Source organism: Rhinatrema bivittatum, chromosome 7, assembly GCF_901001135.1.
Source record: "Rhinatrema bivittatum chromosome 7, aRhiBiv1.1, whole genome shotgun sequence".
Classification (NCBI taxonomy): Eukaryota; Metazoa; Chordata; class Amphibia; order Gymnophiona; family Rhinatrematidae; genus Rhinatrema; species Rhinatrema bivittatum.
The window spans coordinates 130,422,801-130,440,353 of record NC_042621.1 but is presented as its reverse complement, the minus strand read 5'-3'; the positions used below and the strand labels follow the sequence as shown (position 1 = coordinate 130,440,353).

The window sequence follows — 17,553 nt, the reverse complement described above, 5'->3', positions numbered from 1 at the left end:
CGTATGTTGTTATGTATTTCTAAATCCTAAATTATTTTCGAATCCAACATGCACACCTTCCTCCCTGCAAGCATTTTTTTTAAAGGTAGGCTGGAATTCATTTATTGATAATGATAACCCTCTATGGGCCGACGGTTTTTTTTTAAAACAACCTAATTTTAGTGAATGAAGCCTTCTGTTTTTAAAATGCATTTGAGGAATTAAGGTGTGTATAGTTTATGGAACTCTTATAGCCAAAAGAACGTCACTAAATGTAACTGCAATCTATAAAGTAAACAACACAGACTTTCGCGGTTTATGTCGTTTCATCCTCATAACGATTTGGCAAATTCACTTTCCCCAATACCGTACTGAAGAACATACCACCTTCCATTTCAACGCCGACCTTCCTGTACTCGCCAACATGCTCTGGTTTAGAAAGTTTTGAAGACGGCTCCGGGAGGAGAATCTCTTGCGCCTCTCATTTCGTTTTGCTTCTCTGCAACAAGTAGCTAAACACGTCAGCAGCGCTAGAAATGCACAAAACTGAAAATACACATCGAAAAGTGGGGGGAAGTAATCCAGGCGCCTTCCTATGCGAGAGGACAAGGAATTAGCCATCTCCCCTCCCAGCTCAGACGCTCCCTCCCTTGCCATCCTCCTCCCTCTCTCTGCCCCCACAAGGCAAGGGACTGTATAAATAAGGCATCGCTTATTCTGCACCTAACTCGGGCGGAGGGAGAGAGAGCAGAGCTTCGTACTGGTGGCAGACGAGAAGGCGAAGGAAACATATTCACTGGCACAAAAAAAAAAAAGCCCGGAGCAAAGTTTGCACCCAAAGCAAAGAGGCTGAAGTGGCTGGGGGAGAATTCCCTGCGATGCCGAAGTACAGCGTGACCGTGGCCACAGGAAGCCAGTGGTTGGCGGGCACCGACGGTGACATTTACATCACGCTGGAGGGGTCCCGCGGCTGCAGCGAGAAAAGCCCGCTGAGCATCACCTTGTACGATAACTTTGAAAGAGGCGCGGTGAGTATCCAATCCCAGGGGGGGGCAGGCACGGCTTCCGTTAGGTTTCTCGAGTTAGCTCGCTGGCTGGGGATTGCTTTCACCTGTGCAGTTACCATCGCAACAGATGAAGCTGTTCGGGCCCCCTAGGGGGCTTTGCCGTGTGGTTATTATGATGCTGCTGCTGCAAGGATCAAATGCGTGGCCAGAGCGCGCAGGTGACGCAGGATTCTGAGACAGTGGTGCTTTTACTTATTGTCTGATGACATTCACGCACGTTGAACTTTCTCGGCGTTAGTTATCCCCGAATGGTCATACCTCCATGACAGGAATCACTCTCCCTCTTCAGTCAGGGTATGTGCGCTTGGAAGTTGTTTTAGTCGGGCCAGGGGGGTGCAGTCAGTAGCTGCAACCAGTGAGTTCACACTGTTGCAGAGTCACAAAAGTACTACTAGTGCTATTGATATTCATATTCGTGGTTTATATACAGCACCACCACACATAAACCAGGCTGCACAGAGACATATAAAGAGAAAACCCCCTGCTTTACAGAGCTTTAAGACATACAGACAAAAATACATAAAAGGCACATTACAAAAGACTGTTAAAACCAAGAAGTCCATCATCAAGGAGAACCAGGCTTTAAGCCTCTCTAAAAGGGGGGAGTGGAGGTTAGGCTATGTCTAATTTTCCACCTTCTAAAAGTCTACATTAAAAAAGAATCAAAGTCTGTAGGGTTCTGGGGACTCCCATGGGCTTCTGTACTACTATTACAGAGCAGCCCATGCTTTTCCCAGATTTCCACAAAAAGGAACAGGGATGTGGAAGGCTGTGTTGTAGTTAGCTCAGTTAAAAGAAAGTAGGGTGAGAAATCTGTGGGTTTGTCCAGTTGGTTCAATGAAATGAACCTCTTTTAAAGGAAAAGCCACATCTGCAGAAAAATCTGAAGTGGATGCTCATAAAATTCAAAATGAATCAGAGGAAATTCACTGCTGATTTACTGAAAATGGCACATCCACTTTTCAGTTTCCCTGATCTGCCATGAAAAGATGTGACACATTTTTCCCAGTGGATCTTGAGAAAACGAGCATTCCCCATCAATGCTGAACTAGGCAGAGATTGGGCTGTTTCGCATTTGATTTTGTATTGTTCAGATATCCAGAATATAAGACTGGAGGCCCACTGAGTCTGATATTCTTTTTTTTATGTAATATTTTATTTATAATCCATAATAACTTGCACAAACAACAGGGATTCAAACACTGCATAACACAAGCGTATCCATGACCATAAGTGGATATATTTCATAACATTACTTCTATTTAAGTCTGTTTATTGAAATTTTCATTAAAATACATGAACAAAGAAAAAGTGAGTGAATAAATTCCGTAAGTGTGATAACAGTATACAAAAAAAAAAAAAAAAGCATAACAGCAACAACAACATATTGTATACCAGGGGATATTGTGAATAATTTATTTAAAAAATCCCATCCCCTCCCTCTACCCCTCCCCTCTCCTTCCTCACCCCAGTCTGATCTTGGACTTCGCTTAACTAGAGGATTTAACATGAATTTATCATTGGCTATTTGGGGCACTAATTCTGCACTGGGAGATTCTGTCCCTGGAATAGATTCCTAAATCTTACAGGCAATGACAACAAGAACAGTTTCCAGATACTTTGGAGAAGTTCCCACTTTCTAGAGCTGCCTTCCTTGGCTGAAATCCATTCCATTACTAGCGTGCTATATAATTGGCATTTCCATAATTCCCCATCCGCCCATTTGATCATTATTCATTTTTTATTGGCTATAAGCAAGCTTTTACGAACTACCAAGGAATGATGTTTATTTAAAGAAGCCAAGATGGGAGATTGATCAAAGAAGCACAATAGGGTAGACTTACTAAGTGAGCAATTAACCATTCCTTTAATAGCAGCTATATATGGTTCCAAAAAACTGAAGTTTTAGGCCATTCCCATATGCAATAAAGATAAGAACCTTTACAAGACTTGTATTTGCTATACACATCTGTGGAGATAATTCCCACTTTAAAGGCTTTAGCTGGCTGAATATATAATCTGTTCACAAATTTGTAATGCATTTCCCAGAGCAGTGCACAGCAGACCCCCCTTTATGTGTCATGTCCATGGATAAGCCTATGTATGACTCCCTCCTGCTGCCATCTCATGATCATCCAAGCACCCAGAGGGAGGCATTTTTCCAGATACTGCGCACCAGAGGGAGGTGCTGTTCCAGACACTGAGCACCCAGAGGGAGGCACTGTTCCAGCTGCCCAGTCTTCAAGTAACCCTGTGCCAGTGGTCTAGCCACCCAGAGAGCCTGAGCCAGTGGCCCCACCAAGATACCCTATGCCAGAAGCCCAGCTTCTGAGATGCCCTGAGCAGAGGCCAAGTCACTGCAACATCCAGTGTCATTAGTTCAGCTTCTGAGAGATCCTGAGTCATCAGTCCAGCCTCGGAAATACCCCGAGTTATCGGTCCAGATGTGGGGAGACTCTGAGTCCACATTCCAGCTCCAGAGAAGCTCCCCAACTATCCAGCCTCAGAGAAGTTTTTATTCCATTGTCCAGTATCAAAGGGATCCTGGTCCTGTTTCTCAACATGCTAGAGACATTTGTCTAGGACTTCAATGTCCCAGAGCCCCTAATCCAGTGCCTCAACACTCCAGAGTACCTGACCCCACCATTCGGTGCCAACAAAGCTCTGCTTTACACTCCATGCCTCAGGAAGGCACTGCTCCTAGAACACAGCTCCCGAGAGACCTTAGACCTAGACCATGGGTCATGAATTTTGCTCCAGAAAAACACCAGTTCTGCTGTTTTGTGCCAAGCATTTTTGTTGTCCATGAGACATTGGATTCCATCAACTGCGATCAAAAGAAATCAAATATCTGCTGGCTGCATCCCCCATGGTAAATGGGACCAGGAGGAGGGGTCTTGAAGTGGAGGTACTGTCTCAATTTGTCTGCAGTGCCACCTCACTGTGCCTTACTTCTACCTGCAATGATGCCTCGCCACCAGCAGAGGCCTCCAGTGAGCTCTGCTCCTAGCCATTTCAGCCACTTTCTCACTGACCATCTGACTCAGCAGTTCCTGCATTACTTAAACCAGCCCTTCCAGTCTATTGATGCCTCTTAATGGAAGCACCCTTGGCTCTCTGACCTAGCCATGCTTCCCTTGCTCCTAGCCTTGTGGCCTCTGGGTCTATTCTTGCCTTGCAACCCACTCAGATATGTCCTTGCCTTGAGACTTCCAGGCCTGCTCTTACCTTGTACCTTGCTCTGTGGTCTACTCGGCTTTTCCTTGCCTTGTGGCCTCCGGGCCTGTTCTTGCCTTGTCTTCTGGCCTACTTGGACCTTTCTTTGCCTTGTGGCCTCCAGGCCTCCTCTCACCTTATGCCTTGCCTTGTGGCCTTTCCAGGCCTCTCTTTACCTAGTGGCCTTTTGGTCTTACGCCTAGCAGCCTATAGACCTTCTGTATTGCTGCCTTTGGGCCTGTGATGTCTTTGTCTAGTCCTTGTCTGGTCCTGTCCTGATCTGCCTTGTCTAGTCTTGCCCTTGTCTGGTCTTGTCCTGCCTTGCCCAGTCCAGTTCCTGGTATTCATTCCCTACCTTGCCATTGCCTTGCCTTGCCCGAGTCTGGGTCTGCATCTAGCCCCGGTCCCTGCTCAGTATCCTGCCCTGCTTGTGTCTGTATATAGTCCCAGTTCCTGCTTGGTATCCTGTCCATTCTATCCAGTCTGATCCAGTCTTAAATCCAGTCCTGTCTAGTCTGATCCAGGCTTCAGTCTCCAGTCTTAAGCTTTCCACCTGTTCCAGTATCCAATCCTCAGCTTCCTGCCCGTCTCTGCCCACAATGTCCAGTCTGTGCCTGACCTCAGTTCCAGCTTGTGCCTGCCCTGCCTTGCCCAGCCTGTCCCGCCTCATCCAGCCTGCCCAGACTCACATCATGTTGTTCTGCTGCCGAAGCCAAGCTCTACCAGCAACCAGAACCCAAGGACTCAACCTGCAGGGGAGGGGGCTGGCTGGGCTGAAGATAAACTCCGTCCAGCCTTGAGGTCCTGTCCTGCTCCTAAGGGGGAGTTCCCTGACCCCAGCCAGCATGACATACATTTATGTAGTCCACTCTGATCACTTATTTGTTGGAAGAAGCAGAATATAAGAATTGTGAAATAAATAAACAGTATATTGCCTCCTATCCCATGACTTTTTATTTTTCTCAGAAGTCTCTCATGGAAGACTTTGTCAAATGCCTTCTGAAAATCCAAATACACTATACCATCAGCTTACCATAGTTGTTAATCCCTTCAAAAAATGTAGCAGATTGATGAGGCAAGGTTTCTCTTGAGTAAATCCATGCTGGCTGTGCCCCATTAAACCATGTCTTTCTATATGTTCTGTGATTTTTCTCAGCATTGAAGTTAGGCTTCCCGGTCTATAGTTTCCCAAGATCACCCTGGAACCCTTTTTAAAGATCTTTGAAGATATCCAGTTAAGTAGTAAGCTCTGGCCGAAAGAAGACATATTCAAACGTAGCCGGTTAGGTTTAGGCTGATATATTCAGTGGGACGTTTACCTTGCTGAATATATGGAGCAAGCTATCCAGCTAACTTTAGCCAAATATCTTGTCTACTCAGTGGCTTGCTGAATGTGGACCTGCAGATTATTAGCGATATAGGCTCCTGAGTATTTCATATTCTGAACTGCCCATTTTAAGGAAAGAGTCCCTTCCAGATTTATCACCAGTTATCGATCTTAGATTTAGTGGGATATAAAAATGTAAAAAAAATAAATAAATTGTCTCTGATTTATAAAAATGAATCTTCAGGCCTGAAAAGAAATAAAATTTTTCAGTCAACTTCACTGCTACTGGCAATGAAGTCTCTGGCTGTGTCATGAACAAAGGGCATGCCGTCAGCAAACAAATTCCTTTTGACAGCACCTTTCCCTATTGTGATCTCTGTATAGAGCTCTGAGGTTTGAAGTGTCTGAACCAGAGGCTCAAGGCACAGGTCAAAGAAAAGAGACTACAAGGTGCATCCTTGCTTAGTTCCACGTAATAGAGAAAGATCCTTAGAAGCCATTCCATTGATCAGTACCAACCAGAGGGTACTATCTCTCCTAATCTACTTGCTAGCACCTTGGCACATAGTTTAACATCCTGGCTGAACGAAGAGATTTGGTGAAAAGAACCTGGGTCTTCAGGGTCTCTCTCTTTTTTTGGGAATAAGGGAGATAAATGCTTGATTAGTGAAAGGGCATGGCCTTGCCTCTTTTGGTCCTAAATTAAATAAATTGCACAAAGGGGCAGCTACTTTTCTCTCAAGTATTTTATAAAACTGTGCTCAAAACCCATCTGGGCCAGATATTTTGAGATTTTTAAGATACCTAATCACTTGTTGAATCTCTTCCGGAGAAACGGGCACACAAATTCTCAAGAGCCTCTGTAGAAACCTAAAGAAGAAGTCTCATTGAGCTATATTATCCTCCTCCTTTTGAGAGTACAAATGTGCATTAAAAAGTATTAATGCCTCATCTATTTGCTTATCTAAATGAAGATGCACTCCTTCTGGCATCTTTAGTGACCAGGATAAGTCTACATCTATCTGAGTGCAAACAGTCTTGGCCAGAAGCCTACCTATTTTATTCCCAAAATGGTACAATTTATGTTTATAATTTTGGACCCTTCTATGTAAGAGTGCATTAACAGGCCGATACAGTAAAGTGCACTCAGGATGCATGACGTTTAGGATGCATGTCCATGACGTTTAGGATGCATGTCCATTACTCCTTATACAATAAGGGGTTTAGTGCGTCCCAAATATGTGTCCAAACCCCCCTGAAACTAATAGCGCTCATCACATGCAAATGCTATTTGATGAGGCTATTAGTCATTTGCCCCAGATACAGAAAAAAAAAAAAGTGCGCCCGATCCATACATTTTACGCTCAGAAATTAACGCCTGCCCAAGAGCAGGCGTTAATTCTGAGCAGATCAAAAAAGTGTATGGAAAAGCAGAAAATACTGATTTTTCTGTACACCCTCCAACTTAATTTCGTGGCAATATTAAGTAAGAGGAACCAAAAGGTAAAAAAAACAATGTTTTTTTAAAGTGTGCCGGCGGTCAGGTTAGGAAAATGGATGGTCAATATTACAAGCGTCCATTTTCCTAACCCATGGCTGTGGAAAGGTTAGGAAAACGGACGCTCATAAAATTGAGCGTCAGTTTTCCAAATCCGTTCACAGCCACCTCTCCTAGGTTTCCACTGCTAAGGACACGCTAGGGGAGCACTATTGTCCCTAGTGCCTCCTTTTTAGCGCGACCCCTCATTTGATTATGGTATCATGTGCCCAGGAGAGGTGGCTGGGCACACATCAGAAAAGCGGGCGCTGAACATGAGCGCTGGTTTTCCCATGCAAGTTTACTGTAGCGCCCTGTAAGTGCAGTGTGAGAGGCCTCTTTATTCCTTAAAGAGAGATCTGAGCTTAAGCACTTTTTTTTAGTTGCTTCTCTAGGGTAAAAAATCTGTTTGTCCATTTCTTTTCTCCTTTTAGAAACATAAACTTTCAACTCACCCCTGAGCACTGACTTAACCAATTCCCAGAAAATTACAGGCTTAACCCAATACTCATTATGTTCTTCAACTGTTGTGAACCGAGTGGTGGACCCTTGGTTCGACGATGATCGAGTAGACCACCGTCGTTAGGCGAGGCTGATTCTTGGGGTTGCAGATGGAAAGAGTAAGATCTGGACGCAGGCGCCTCCTGCAGGTCGTGTAATCCAGATGCTGGCGCCTCCAGCAGGTCGAAGAGCAAACCCCGCGGATCTCGTGAAGAAGTCCAATCCAGAAGTCGTGAGCCAGGGAGATCCGCAGCCAGTCCAGGAGTCAAAAGCCAGAGAAGTCCGCAGCCAGTCCAGGGGTCAGAAGCCAGAGAAGTCCGCAGCCAGTCCAGGGGTCAGAAGCCAGAGAAGTCCGCAGCCACGCCAGGAATCAAGGAACCAGAAGGAACGTCAGCCAGACCAGGAAACAGCTCAGGAGGACAAACAGGAACCAGGAACAAAACAAACGCAGGAGCCAAGAAGTCAAGGCAAGGTCTGAGGGTACAGACCTTGCTTAAATAGTCTTCAGCCAATTGGAATGCCGCAGGAAGGCGCCTGCTCACTTCCTGTGAGTGTTTCTTTAATTACAAGCCAGAGCCGCCCGCGCGGCCCTAGCAGCTGTCAGGGGGCGGAGCTTAGCCGCACGGAGAGAAACGCCGCGGCCATCTTGGGGCAGCAGCGGCTGCTGCTGCTGAAGAAATCTGCGAGGTCTGATCAGTGCCGATGGTCAGTTCGGCCCCTGGGGACGGCGGTAAGTCCCGGTTGCGGCTTGCCGCGGCCGATAGTCATGACAGTACCCCTTCCTTTAGGCCTCCCCCTAGAAGGCTTGGGTTTGTCCGGGTGGCTGGCATGAAAACTCTTGAGGAGATCCTTGTCCAGGATATTAGCAGCAGGTTCCCAGGAGTTCTCCTCAGGCCCAAAACCGTCCCACGCCAAAAGATATTCCCAACGACGACCACGTCGCCGAACATCGAGGACCTCACGGACCTGATAAGTAGAGTCGTCCTCCAGCTGAACGGGCGAAGAGACAGGAGCCTTCCGAGATGGCCAGTTGAGGAGCAGAGGTTTCAGTAAAGAGACATGGAAAACGTTGTGAATGCGAAGAGAGGTGGGTAGGTGCAGGCGATAAGTGACGGGACCGATCTGCTTGACCACGGAAAAAGGACCAATATACCGGGGAGCCAATCTCTTCGAAGGAACTCGCAAACGAATGTTCCTGGTGCTCAGCCACACCCTATCGCCTGGATGAAACTGAGGCGCCGGCCTCCGATGCCGGTCAGCAAACTTCTTAGCCAGAAGAGCCGCCTTGCGGAGCATGCGGCGAGTGTGCACCCATAATTGCTGGAACTGAGTGGCAGTAAGCTGAGCCGCCGGCGAGGGTACCGCCAGAGGGAGAGGCACCGGAGGAGTAGGTTGGTAGCCAAACACAACTTGAAACGGGGAGGAGCCGGTTGAGGTACACCGATGGTAGTTATGGGAAAACTCCGCCCAGGGCAGCAAAGCCGCCCAGTCATCCTGCCTAGAATTGACATACGCACGCAGAAACTGCTTGAGAGTACGATTAGTCCGCTCAACTTGGCCATTGGCTTGCGGATGGAAGGCGGTCGTGAAGTCCAAGGAAACCTGAAATTTGGCACAAAGGCTCCGCCAATACCGGGCAGTGAACTGGGAACCTCTATCGGAGGAAATGTGGGACGGCAGTCCATGAAGGCGGAAGATATGGGACATAAACAGTTGAGCCAACCGAGGAGCAGAGGGAAGAGCGGGCAGGGGCGTAAAATGAGCCATTTTAGAGAAGCGGTCAATTACTACCCAAATCACTGTGTGTCCTTCAGAAGCAGGTAAATCAACCACAAAATCGGTGGAGATATGCGTCCAAGGCTTGGATGGTGCCGGCAAGGGTTGTAGCCGTCCCCACGGCCTTCCCACTGGAGTCTTGTGTTGGGCACAAACGGGACACGAGTCCACGTATGCCCGAATGTCTTTGTACATCCCCGGCCACCAATAGAAGCGCTGAAGGAGGTCCTGTGTCCTCTTGCATCCAGGATGTCCAGCGAATTGGGAATCATGTCCCCATTTCAAAACCCTGTTACGGAGTCGGCTGGGAACCACCGTCTTTCCTATCGGAACCGGAACAGTAGGTGCCAGAATGATACGGGCAGGGTCAATGACGGTCTGCAACACCTCTTCGCCATCCTCACAGACAAAGGACCGGGATAGTGCATCTGCTTTGATATTCTTACTGGCAGGTCGATACCGGAGCTCAAAATCAAAACGGGAAAAAAATAAAGCCCAGCGGGCTTGCCGTGGGTTAAGTCGCTGGGCTTGTTGTAGGTAAATCAGATTCTTATGATCAGTGAAGATGGTGATTTTATGCTGGGCCCCCTCCAGCCACTGTCGCCATTCTTCCAATGCGAGTTTAATGGCTAATAATTCTTTGTCGCCAATAGCATAATTGCGCTCCGCGGGAGAGAACTTCTTTGAAAAGTAGGAGCAGGGATGAGATGTACCCTTGACAGTGGTCTGACTTAATACTGCTCCTACACCTTCGGTGGATGCATCAACTTCAACTGTAAATGCGCGACTTGGGTCCGGGTGGCGAAGACAGGGCTGTCGTAAAAAGGAGTCCTTAAGGGCCTGAAATGCTTCTTCGGCCGCCGTGGGCCAAGTAGTGATATTAGCCCCTTTACGAGTGAGTGCAGTGAGGGGCGCAGATAACTTGGAAAAGTCCTTAATAAAATGTCGGTAGTAGTTCGCAAAACCAAGAAATCTCTGCAAGGCTTTTAGCCCCTTCGGTTGAGTCCATTCTTGTATACTTTTTAGTTTAGTTGGATCCATTTGAAACCCGTGTTTAGAAATAACGTATCCCAGGAACGGCAAAGACTCTGTTTCGAAAATACATTTCTCCAGTTTAGCATACAACTGATGGTCCCGGAGTCTTTGTAGTACTTGTAGCACGTGTTGACGATGAGTAAGTAAGTCCTTAGAAAAAATCAAAATATCATCAAGATACACCACAACGCAAGTATATAACAGATCCCTAAAGATTTCATTAATAAAATTCTGAAAAACTGCAGGTGCGTTAGTTAAACCAAACGGCATTACCAAGTACTCATAATGTCCGTCTCTGGTGTTGAACGCAGTCTTCCACTCATCCCCTTCTTGAATACGTACTAAATTGTATGCACCACGCAGATCAAGTTTAGAAAAGATTTGAGCTCCTTGCAGACGATCAAACAATTCAGCAATAAGAGGCAAAGGATAACGATCCTTGATAGTAATAGCATTAAGTCCTCGGTAGTTGATGCAAGGGCGTAATGTCCCATCTTTCTTTTCCACAAAAAAAAATCCAGCCCCCGCGGGCGACGTGGATCGTCGAATAAATCCTTTTTGCAGATTGTCCCGAATATATTCGGTCATAGCTCGAGTCTCAGTAGCAGACAAAGGGTAGACTCGTCCTCGCGGGGGTATAGAACCAGGAATCAACTTGATAGCGCAGTCAAACGCCCGATGAGGCGGCAAAGCATCAGCCGCCTTCTTAGAGAAAACATCAGCAAATTGGTGGTATGAAGAGGGTAATTCTCCCAAAAGCGAGGTGCAGACATAATTGGAAGCGGAACCGGAGTCCTTGAAACAGGTCCCAGAACATTCGGGACCCCACTGTGTCAGTCGTAAGGAAGTCCAATCAAACTGGGGGTTATGGCGCTGCAGCCAAGGTATGCCCAGTACCACAGGGTGAATGGCTTTGTTGATGACATAGAAAGTAATTTGTTCAGAATGGTCTGGTGCAATAAAACAATTCAGGGGTTCCGTCTGATGCGTGATTCTGCCGGGTAAAGGTTCCCCGTGGATGGAAGAAATGATTAGAGGTTGCAGACAAAGTCGAACTGGAACGTGGAGCTTATCCACCAGTGCTTGTAAAATGAAATTTCCTCCGGCTCCTGAGTCTACTAGCGCCAGCGTGGAGAATTCATGTTCGTTCATATGGAGAGTGATTGGTAAAGTGAGTGGGGGTTGTGGAGAAAACTGACCCAGGGAAACACCCCCCAAAGTCCCTAGGCTTTGAAGTTTCCCGGACGAATAGGGCAGTTAGCTAAACGATGTCCAGAGCCTCCACAGTACAAGCAAAGCCCTGATCTGCGCCGTCTCAAGCGTTCCTCTGTAGACAGCGGGCCTCTTCCGAGCTGCATGGGTTCGTCCCTGGAACCCTCACTGGAATGGGCTCCTTGAGGCGGAGGATTGGGGGTTGGAGAGATCTGAGAAAAAGTAGACCGTCTCCTCCAGTTGCCGCCCTCTCGTGCTCTTTCTTGTAATCTGCGATCGATCCTGGTGGCCAGTTCGATGGTGCCATTTAAGGAGGACGGAAGTTCTCGGGCAGCCAGTTCATCCTTGATCTTGGCAGTAAGTCCTTCAAGATATATGGTCCGAAGAACTCTCTCTTCCCAGTGGAGTTCATTGGCTAGAGTGCGAAAATCAATGTTGTAATCCGTGAGGGAACGTCCTCCTTGACGGAGGTGTAGTAAATCCGTGGCGGCAGCGGCTTGTTTTCCGGGTTCTTCGAAAGTAGTGCGGAATAGTTCAATAAATTGGAAGTAGTTCTGCAATACCGGGTCAGAACGTTGCCATAAAGGAGAGGCCCATGTGAGGGCTTTGCCTTCCAACAGGGACAGAATGTAGGTAATTTTAGTGGCGTCATCTGGAAAGAAGGGTGATTGTAGCCGGAAATGCATTGTACATTGGTCCAAAAATCCCAGGCAGAGACGGGGATCTCCGGCGTATCGCGGTGGTGCTGGAAGTGGAAGGACTGGACGAAGGCTGCTGGACGTTGAAAGTGGAGCAGGAGCGACCGGTGGAGCTATGGTTGATGCACTTGGCTGGCTGGCTACCACCGCATCTAGTCGAGCGTTGAGCCGCTCCATGGAGGCGGCCATGGCTTCGAGCATACCCTGTTGCTCCATGATCTTCTGAGCCAGGCCGGGAATGGCCCGCAGAGCAGAGGCCTCCGCCGGGTCCATGGCCTTGACTTACTGTTGTGAACCGAGTGGTGGACCCTTGGTTCGACGATGATCGAGTAGACCACTGTCGTTAGGCGAGGCTGATTCTCGGGGTTGCAGATGGAAAGAGTAAGATCTGGACGCAGGCGCCTCCTGCAGGTCGTGTAATCCAGATGCTGGCGCCTCCAGCAGGTCGAGGAGCAAACCCCGCGGATCTCGTGAAGAAGTCCAATCCAGAAGTCGTGAGCCAGGGAGATCCGCAGCCAGTCCAGGAGTCAAAAGCCAGAGAAGTCCGCAGCCAGTCCAGGGGTCAGAAGCCAGAGAAGTCCGCAGCCAGTCCAGGGGTCAGAAGCCAGAGAAGTCCGCAGCCACGCCAGGAATCAAGGAACCAGAAGGAACGTCAGCCAGACCAGGAAACAGCTCAGGAGGACAAACAGGAACCAGGAACAAAACAAACGCAGGAGCCAAGAAGTCAAGGCAAGGTCTGAGGGTACAGACCTTGCTTAAATAGTCTTCAGCCAATTGGAATGCCGCAGGAAGGCGCCTGCTCACTTCCTGTGAGTGTTTCTTTAATTACAAGCCAGAGCCGCCCGCGCGGCCCTAGCAGCTGTCAGGGGGCGGAGCTTAGCCGCACGGAGAGAAACGCCGCGGCCATCTTGGGGCAGCAGCGGCTGCTGCTGCTGAAGAAATCTGCGAGGTCTGATCAGTGCCGATGGTCAGTTCGGCCCCTGGGGACGGCGGTAAGTCCCGGTTGCGGCTTGCCGCGGCCGATAGTCATGACATCAACTCCCCCATTTCTTATGCTGGTTATGTTCTTTACACTGTGTTTGTCTATTATATATGTTTTATAATTTGTTTTGTCATGTTTTAATGTTTTAACTGTATTTATTTAATATTTTGTGTGTTCATGCTTTTTTATTTATTTTTTATGTGATCTGCACTGAACAAAATGGATTAGTGGAATAAAAATGTGTAAATAAACATGTCTTGAAAAGCTGGGTCTGAATGCAGGTAAGCTGGGTCTGAATGCAGGTAAGCTGGAAACTTCCGCCATCTCATATGATGTGCCTGAGATTTTAGTAAAACATCAACCCAGATTAGCATGTAATCTGAAATAGCCAGGGGGCCTATATTAGCATCTAGTATTTTGTTAAAAAGCTTTTCAGATGTCAAGATATAATTAATGCAAGATTGGGTTGAATGTGCTCTAGAAACATGTATAGACTCTGTCTAAAATATGCAAGGTCCTCCAAACATCAATGAGGGATAGTTGTTTACAGAGAAGTGGAATACCCTTGTGCCTACCTAACCCTCAGTGGCGTGCGGTCAGGGCCTTCAAAGGATTCAGTGAATCATCGGCCCTAACTAATCATCTTTATTTGGTGGTTTGTTTTGGGGGGGGGGGGGGTTGCATTTGTTTTTTAAGTTGAGCAGATATAAACTATACTCTGCCTGAGCCAATATCGGACTCAACCAAGCCATCCACTTCACTGACCCACAGCCAGTATCAGGAGTCGCATTTAAGTGAACATCATCTCCTGCTGCCACAGGGCGGATCTTGCAGCTCTTATCACAAGATCAGCTCCACAGCAACAGGAGATGACATTGCATTAGCGCAAGACCTGCTACATTCCATGCCACAAAAAGAACCCATGATCCAGTAGGCTACCACAGAGCCCATCCTGTGGCAGCTGAAGAAAAGAGGAGTAACGGAAGGCCGCTACGGACCCCATACCACTGCAGCTGAAAAAGAGAGGACTCATGACCTGACATCATGACGAAGAGGCAGAGAGGAGAGTGGGAAGCCCTGAGCCTGTGAGGGTGACTGAGTTGGTGTATGCATGTGAGACAGTGAGCAAGCCACTGTATGTGAGAGAGTACCGTGTGTGTGTGTGTGTGTGTGTGTGTGTGTGTGTGTGTGTGAGAGTGCCTGATTGTATGTGAAGGAAAGAGAGTCACTGAGTGTGAATGTGCATGGTGTGAGAGGGAGAGAACCACTGATTATGTGTGTGAGGGAGAGAAAGCCACTGAATGTGAGAGTATCTATGTGTATGAGAGTCACTGAGTATGAAAGTACCTTTGCGATGTCAGGGAGAGAGTGCCACTGAGTGTGAGAGTGCCTGTATGTAAGTGAGGGAGAGAGAGCCACTGAGTGTGAACATAAGAACATAAGAAAATGCCATACTGGGTCAGACCAAGGGTCCATCAAGCCCAGCATCCTGTTTCCAACAGTGGCCAATCCAGGCCATAAGAACCTGGCAAGTACCCAAAAACTAAGTCTATTCCATGTAACCATTGCTAATGGCAGTGGCTATTCTCTAAGTGAACTTAATAGCAGGTAATGGACTTCTCCCCCAAGAACTTATCCAATCCTTTTTTAAACACAGCTATACTAACTGCACTAACCTCATCCTCTGGCAACAAAATTCCAGAGTTTAATTGAGCGTTGAGTAAAAAAGAACTTTCTCCGATTAGTTTTAAATGTGCCCCATGCTAACTTCATGGAGTGCCCCCTAGTCTTTCTACTATCCGAAAGAGTAAATAACCAATTCACATCTACCCGTTCTAGACCTCTCATGATTTTAAACACCTCTATCATATCCCCCCTCAGTCGTCTCTTCTCCAAGCTGAAAAGTCCTAACCTCTTTAGTCTTTCCTCATAGGGGAGTTGTTCCATTCCCCTTATCATTTTGGTAACCCTTCTCTGTACCTTCTCCATCGCAATTATATCTTTTTTGAGATGCGGCGACCAGAATTGTACACAATATTCAAGGTGCGGTCTCACCATGGAGCAATACAGAGGCATTATGACATTTTCCGTTTTATTCACCATTCCCTTTCTAATAATTCCCAACATTCTGTTTGCTTTTTTGACTGCCGCAGCACACTGTACCGACGATTTCAATGTGTTATCCACTATGACACCTAGATCTCTTTCTTGGGTTGTAGCACCTAATATGGAACCCAACATTGTGTAATTATAGCATGGGTTATTTTTCCCTATATGCATCACCTTGCACTTATCCACATTAAATTTCATCTGCCATTTGGATGCCCAATTTTCCAGTCTCACAAGGTCTTCCTGCAATTTATCACAATCTGCTTGTGATTTAACTACTCTGAACAATTTTGTGTCATCTGCAAATTTGATTATCTCTCTCGTCGTATTTCTTTCCAGATCATTTATAAATATATTGAAAAGTAAGGGTCCCAATACAGATCCCTGAGGCACTCCACTGTCCACTCCCTTCCACTGAGAAAATTGCCCATTTAATCCTACTCTCTGTTTCCTGTCTTATAGCCAGTTTGCAATCCACGAAAGGACATCGCCACCTATCCCATGACTTTTTACTTTTCCTAGAAGCCTCTCATGAGGAACTTTGTCAAACGCCTTCTGAAAATCCAAGTATACTATATCTACCGGTTCACCTTTATCCACATGTTTATTAACTCCTTCAAAAAAGTGAAGCAGATTTGTGAGAGTGCCTTTATGTGAGGGAGAGAGAACCACTGAGTGTGAGAAAGTACCTGTATGTGTGAGAGCCACTGAGTGTGAGAGAATGCCTTTATATGTGAGAGAGAGAGAGAGCCATTGAGTGTGAGAGTGCCTGTGTGCAGTGTGTGAGAGAGAGAGAGAGACATTGAGGTAGATCTTTAAAACGTATGCCGGATTTTATAAGATACGCGCGTAGCCACGCGTATCTTATAAAATCCGGGGTCAGCACGCGCAAGGCTGCGCAAAATCGGCAGCCTGCGCGCGCCGAGCCGTGCAACCTGCCTCCGTTCCCTCCGAGGCCGCTCCAAAATCGGAGCGGCCTCGGAGGGAACTTTCTTTCCGCATCCTCCCACCTTCCCCTCCCTTCCCCTACCTAACCCACCCCCCGGCCCTACCTAAATGCCCCCCCTACCTTTGTTGGGCAAGTTACGCCTGCTTGAAGCAGGCGTAACTTGCGCGCACTGCCTCGCATCTCCCGGCACAGGCCGCAGTGCCGGGGGACTTGGGACCGCCCTCCCAGCCCGTCCCCAGACCATCACCACGCCCCCGGACCCGCCACGGACCGCCACCTGACCCCGGACACGCCCCCAGACACGCCCCCTCCCGCCCCTTTTACGAAACCCCGGGACTTACGCGCTTCCCGGGGCTTTGCGCTCGCCGGCGGCCTATGCAAAATAGGCGCGCAAGAGTACCTGTGTGAGTGTGTGTATGTGTGTAAGAGGGAGAGAGAGCCACTGAGTATGAGTGTGCCTTTGTATTGTGTGTCTGTGTGTGAAGAAAGAGCCACTGAGTATGAGAGAGTACCTGTATGTGTGTGAAAGAGAATGAAGACGTATGTATATGGAGAAGAGAAAGAGGATAAAGTTTGTGCACTCTTCCCCCCACCCCAACTAATCCAGGATAATCTCAGGATGGCTGGAAGTCAAAACTATGGAGAACAGAGGATTTTTTAAAATCTCTATCAGTTTTAATTGTTGGATGTTATTTAAAACAGCAGATATATCAAATATTTTATTGATGTAATATTTGCAGTGCTGCTCTTTCCTGGGTAGGATGGCTGATGTTTGAGTCCTGCAAGTTAGTTTTGTTTTGATATGGCAGATTTGTCTCTTGGGGTAAACTGTATTCTTGCCAGGCTGTGATAGCTTTTAGTGAACTGTAAGTATTATCCCAAAATACTGTGCATGAGCTATTGAGACAATATAGAACTATATAGAACGTAGCTTTAGACATGAATGTCTCTGATTTGACATCTGAAGAAGGGGCCTATGTAATTTTAAAATCGGGTGTAGATTTATGCGTGCCGGGTAGCACACACAAATGTACCCCGCGCGCGCAAGATTAAAAATCTGCCCCATTGTTTTTTACCACGTGCATGTTAAAATTTTCTGCATCACCCATTAAGTGGTTTTCTAAAGGGCCCATTAAAATGTTCTCAAGCTCACACTGAAATTGGT

At 47.3% G+C, this 17,553-nt stretch overlaps 1 protein-coding gene across 1 annotated transcript in view; it reads left to right on the top strand.

Annotated features, from left to right (window-relative positions):
* The first annotated feature begins 723 nt into the window (after nt 1–723).
* Nucleotides 724–17,553, top strand: part of LOC115095452 (arachidonate 5-lipoxygenase-like) — a 172,886-nt gene continuing 156,056 nt past the window's right edge. Inside the window, exon 1 of the mRNA XM_029609128.1 lies at nt 724–1,007. Coding sequence (XP_029464988.1) covers nt 858–1,007 — 150 coding nt within the window. The 5' untranslated portion in view covers nt 724–857. The remainder of the gene's footprint in view (nt 1,008–17,553) is intronic.